The 3,996-nt window shown below is 59.8% G+C and overlaps 1 protein-coding gene across 3 annotated transcripts in view; it reads right to left on the bottom strand.

Moving 5' to 3' along the window:
- Nucleotides 1-3,611, bottom strand: part of ACTN1 (actinin alpha 1) — a 94,502-nt gene extending 90,891 nt beyond the window's left edge. Inside the window, exon 1 of one of the 3 annotated variants that reach the window (XM_080643347.1) lies at nt 3,199-3,611. In XM_080643347.1, the coding sequence (XP_080499473.1) occupies nt 3,199-3,303 (105 nt within the window). In that variant the 5' untranslated portion in view covers nt 3,304-3,611. The remainder of the gene's footprint in view (nt 1-3,198) is intronic. The other 2 variants (XM_080643348.1, XM_080643349.1) reach the window with 2 other exon arrangements.
- Nucleotides 3,612-3,996: the final 385 nt, after the last annotated feature.

The raw sequence follows: 3,996 nt of genomic DNA, 5'->3' as shown, positions 1-3,996 counted from the left end.
GAGCTCTGCACTGAAGCACTCTTTGAAGAAGGGACAAGCCACGGCCCACCTGCCACAGGTCTTGAGTCATGCCTCCTGCCTGTGCAGACTTCTACCTGCATGTGCAACAGGCCTCACCACTCAGAGGAAGTACTTCCTTCCACGTCATTTAATCCGATCCCTGTAGGAGCCCCAGGGTGTTAGCAGGGCAGGAATGCAGCCCCTTTACAGAGGAAACAGAATGGAAGTGCTAGGCACCTGTCTGTCGTGTCGGCGCTCTACCTGCACAGAGTTGGTGCTCCCCAAGTGTTTGTTGAATGAGCCAATAAAAGCTGAGGGAAGTGCAACGACTTGCCCAAAGTCTCACAAACAGTCGTGGTTGCACCAGGGCTAAAAACAGGGTCTTTTGCCTCCCCCGCCACCCACCCCAGTGGCCTTTTATCCTACTGCACTGTGTCCTCCCCTCCCCACCCCCAACTCTCCTGCCTCCATCTGGAATGGTCAGGCTCTGTCCACTTGTCAGCTCTGGTCTCACCCAATGCTTGCTCCCAGGGTCAGCAGGGAGGGTGTCAAAAGCAACAAAGTCCGATTCTCCTCCGGTAAATCCACTTTATATCCCACTGAGAACTAGGTGAAATCTACAGAGGAGGGAATGGAGGCCCATGCAAGGCGAATTGATGGCAGAAAAAAACTTTGGAGCAGATGAGTCCAGCCCAAAGCTTGTGCTGTCCAGCTGCTCCCTCCCATCAATCCCACCAAAGCAGGCATTGGCTCCCCTTGGTCCAGAGATCCTGGCAGGATCGGATGCCAGGCCCAGCTTTCCTGCCTCCCTTAACCAACGAGGGACAAGGAAGGCGAAGTTGCCTGCCTCGAACATGGTTGCATCCCGGCCCCCCACCACCACCACCACCACCAGCCTGGAACTCTGGGCTGGTTAACTTCCCTCTCTGCCCCTCATTCCCTCATCCTCATGTGTGCCTGGCTCAGAGAGCTGTTGGGAGTAACAACTGGAACAATATATGTGACTACATTAGAACAATGCCTGGCACACATCAACCAATGCCAGCTTTTGGAACTGTTGAGTTTGCCCAGTAGATTACCAAATGTCCCAGACCACTCTGTTTCCACACCACCCCGGCCAGAGTTTTATGAATAGATATACATAAAGAGAGAGAGAGAAAGGCACTCTATAATTTTTCTCCCCAACTATATTTAACATGTGCATTCATTCATTTGACAATACTGAATACTATTGTGCAGGTCCCCTGCTCAGTGCTGGGGAAACAAGAGTTTGTGCTTCCCAGGAACTTAGTTCTCCCACAGTCCCTGAAAGGACCTAATTTCTCATTCTTGGGCAGTCCTGTCACTCCCACCCCTCCTAGGCTTACAGTAAGTAGCTACTCAGTAAACAAGAATTTCCTTCTCTTCTGCTCCCCACGGATGATCCCAAGACATCCACCATCCTAATCCCATCGCTCCTGTCCAAGTTAAAAATCTATTCTCAAGAAGGAAGGCTTCACCCTGAAATTTAAAAAGAGCCCCTCTGCCTTGCCCCCACGGGAATTTCTGTTACCCACTCCCTTCTCTGCTCCACCAATCACCCAGTTGTCCCAGGATATAAGGGGGTGAGTGGGGTACTGTCACAGCTCTCCCCAGCTCTCCCAGAGGGGGTAGAGAGAAAGAGAAGGGGTGGTCTTAAGTAACTGCTGTATTTCCAAGAAGTCAGCTCAAAGCTGGCGCACCTTGGGATGTCGCATAGGGCTGGGCCCAGCAAAAGCCTGCCTGGGTGTCAGGTCGACTGGCTTTGAGGAAGCCCTTTGTGTGTGTGTTTTAAATTACCTCTACTTGTCTGATGAAGTGAGTAAAAGGGCTTAGGATTCCTGAGTGAGCTAATACAGGATGCCTTTGGCTGAAAAAAAAAAAAAAAAACTTCAGTCGGCTCCCTAAACTCCCCCCCCCCCTTTTAAGTTTAAAAAAGGGAATGAATGTTACCATTTTTGGACATGAGCGTTCTCCCTCAAGCCCAGCCCTAACCGCACTATCCAGAGGGACGCGCCATCCTGTCCCCCCCCCATTCCCAGATCAGCAGGGGGTGGGGGAATGGGGGTGGGGCGAAGAGGGATGAAACGAGGAGGGACCGGATGGGAGCGGGCGGCGGGGGGAGGAGGGAGAGAGGGGTGTTGAGGGTACGTGGCCGCCTGGGGCAAGACCTCACCGCGCAGGCAGGAAGCAAAGGCAGTGTTGGGGCGCCCTCCCCCCACCCAAAGAGTGGTTTCTGACCTCTTCCTGCCACTGGCCACTGTGTCGGAGTCCCATCGCCAGCTGCGAGCCTAGCTCCGGGCGTGGAGTGCGCACCGGGTACACGGAGGCTGGGACAGGACTCGGTGGCTAAGCAGGGATCCCCATGACCCTAAACATTCCCGGAACAAACCCTGCCCTGAAGCCCCTCAACTCAAATCAAGTTGCCTAAATTCGCCTTCTCCCAGGAACGAGCAGGGTTCAGAGGGGCAGGACGCAGACTCAAGCCCACCTCCGCTCGCAACTAACAACCCACTGAGTTAAGCAATAAAACGGTTTGCCGTCCTGACCCCGCCCCCACAGGGCCCGCTGGGGAGCCCGCGTGTACCCCAGGCTTTTCGCGCACCCAGCCCCACTTCAGCAGGTCCACCTCCAGGCCGACCCGGGGGCGGCTTCCAATCCCTCCGCGCCCTCTTTCCCCTTGGTCTGCGGCTGGGGCAGGGAGGCGCAGAGGCGCAGCTTGCCCCCTCCAGCTCCCCAGCCCAGGGCAGCCCAGGAAGTGCGCTGCCACCGCACGCCATATGGAGAGGCGGCCAGGGGGCGGGGAAGGGAAGGGAAATCGATCCGGAGCCGCAGCTACCGAGCCGGGGGCTCAGCCCCAGCCTCCCGAGCACCGCCCCAGCGCCCTGCCCACGCGGGATGGTGCGGCGGCAGCCGGGTGACCTGGATCACCGGCCCCAAAGCGACCCGCCCGATGGCGGCCCCGCTGCCCCATGGTCTGGCTGGGCGTTCGCGGGCTCTGGGGCAGGGGCGCTCCCCCTTCCGCCCCACGCCTGTAACCCAACACCCCACTAAGCAGCGGACGCGCATCCCCCGCCCCCGCTCGTGCGCGCCAAGAACCGGTTCCCAGCCCCAATCCGCTAGCGCGGCGGGCGGAGCGGAGCGGGCCGGGGGCAGCAGTGGACTGGGGCGGCTGCTGACCTTTCTCTGCTGCTTCTCCCAGGCCGGGTCCAGGAGTAGGTCTCTATCCCAGTCCTCTTCGGGCTGCATGTAGTCGTTGGTTTGCTGGGAATCATAATGGTCCATGATGGTGCGCGCGTGCTAGGAGCTGGGTTTCTTCCTCCACCTTCTCTCCCGGCGGCGGCGACTGCTGCTGCTGCTGCTGCTGCTGCTACTGCCCCGGAGTGGGGTGGGAGTCAAGCCGGGCTGTGCTGTGCTAGCGGGGCCGGGCTAGCCCCCCTGCGCCCGGTTCCGCCGCGGCGCTGCTCGCGAAGCCTGCTGCTGCTGGCGGCGGCGGCTGGAGCTCGCGGACTGCCAGCCTCAGGGCGGGCGCTCGGACCTAATCTCCACGCACACTGAGCCGGGCCCACACACTCGCGCTGCCTGAACGAGGCAGGCGGGGGCGGGGGGAAGGGGCAGAGCCCTCCCTAGGTTCTCTATTGGCCAGGCCGAGTTGCCCAAACTTCCCCCCATCGCCTCTCATTGGGAATTCCTGGCATCCGTCAGCGGGGCCACCGAGCATATAGGTGGACTGGGCGGCTCCTTCCCGGCGCGCACGCCCCCGCCCACACCCTGGGTTCCCACTCCCCTGCTGCTCAAGTGATACCAGCTTAAGCTGAACGGGACCTAAGCCGGGGACGCCTCCTCCAGCTCTGGGACCGAGCGGCAGCGGCTCGGGAGCCCCAGCAGCCTCCGGGAATTGGACACACTCCCTGCTCGCTGTGAGGCCCGAACTCGGGCGCGCGGGTGTAACTGCGCTCCCACGCGCGCTCCAAACCC

Source organism: Plecotus auritus, assembly GCF_963455305.1.
Source record: "Plecotus auritus genome assembly, chromosome: 1".
Taxonomy (NCBI): domain Eukaryota; kingdom Metazoa; phylum Chordata; class Mammalia; order Chiroptera; family Vespertilionidae; genus Plecotus; species Plecotus auritus.
This window is presented reverse-complemented; position numbering and strand designations above follow the sequence as displayed.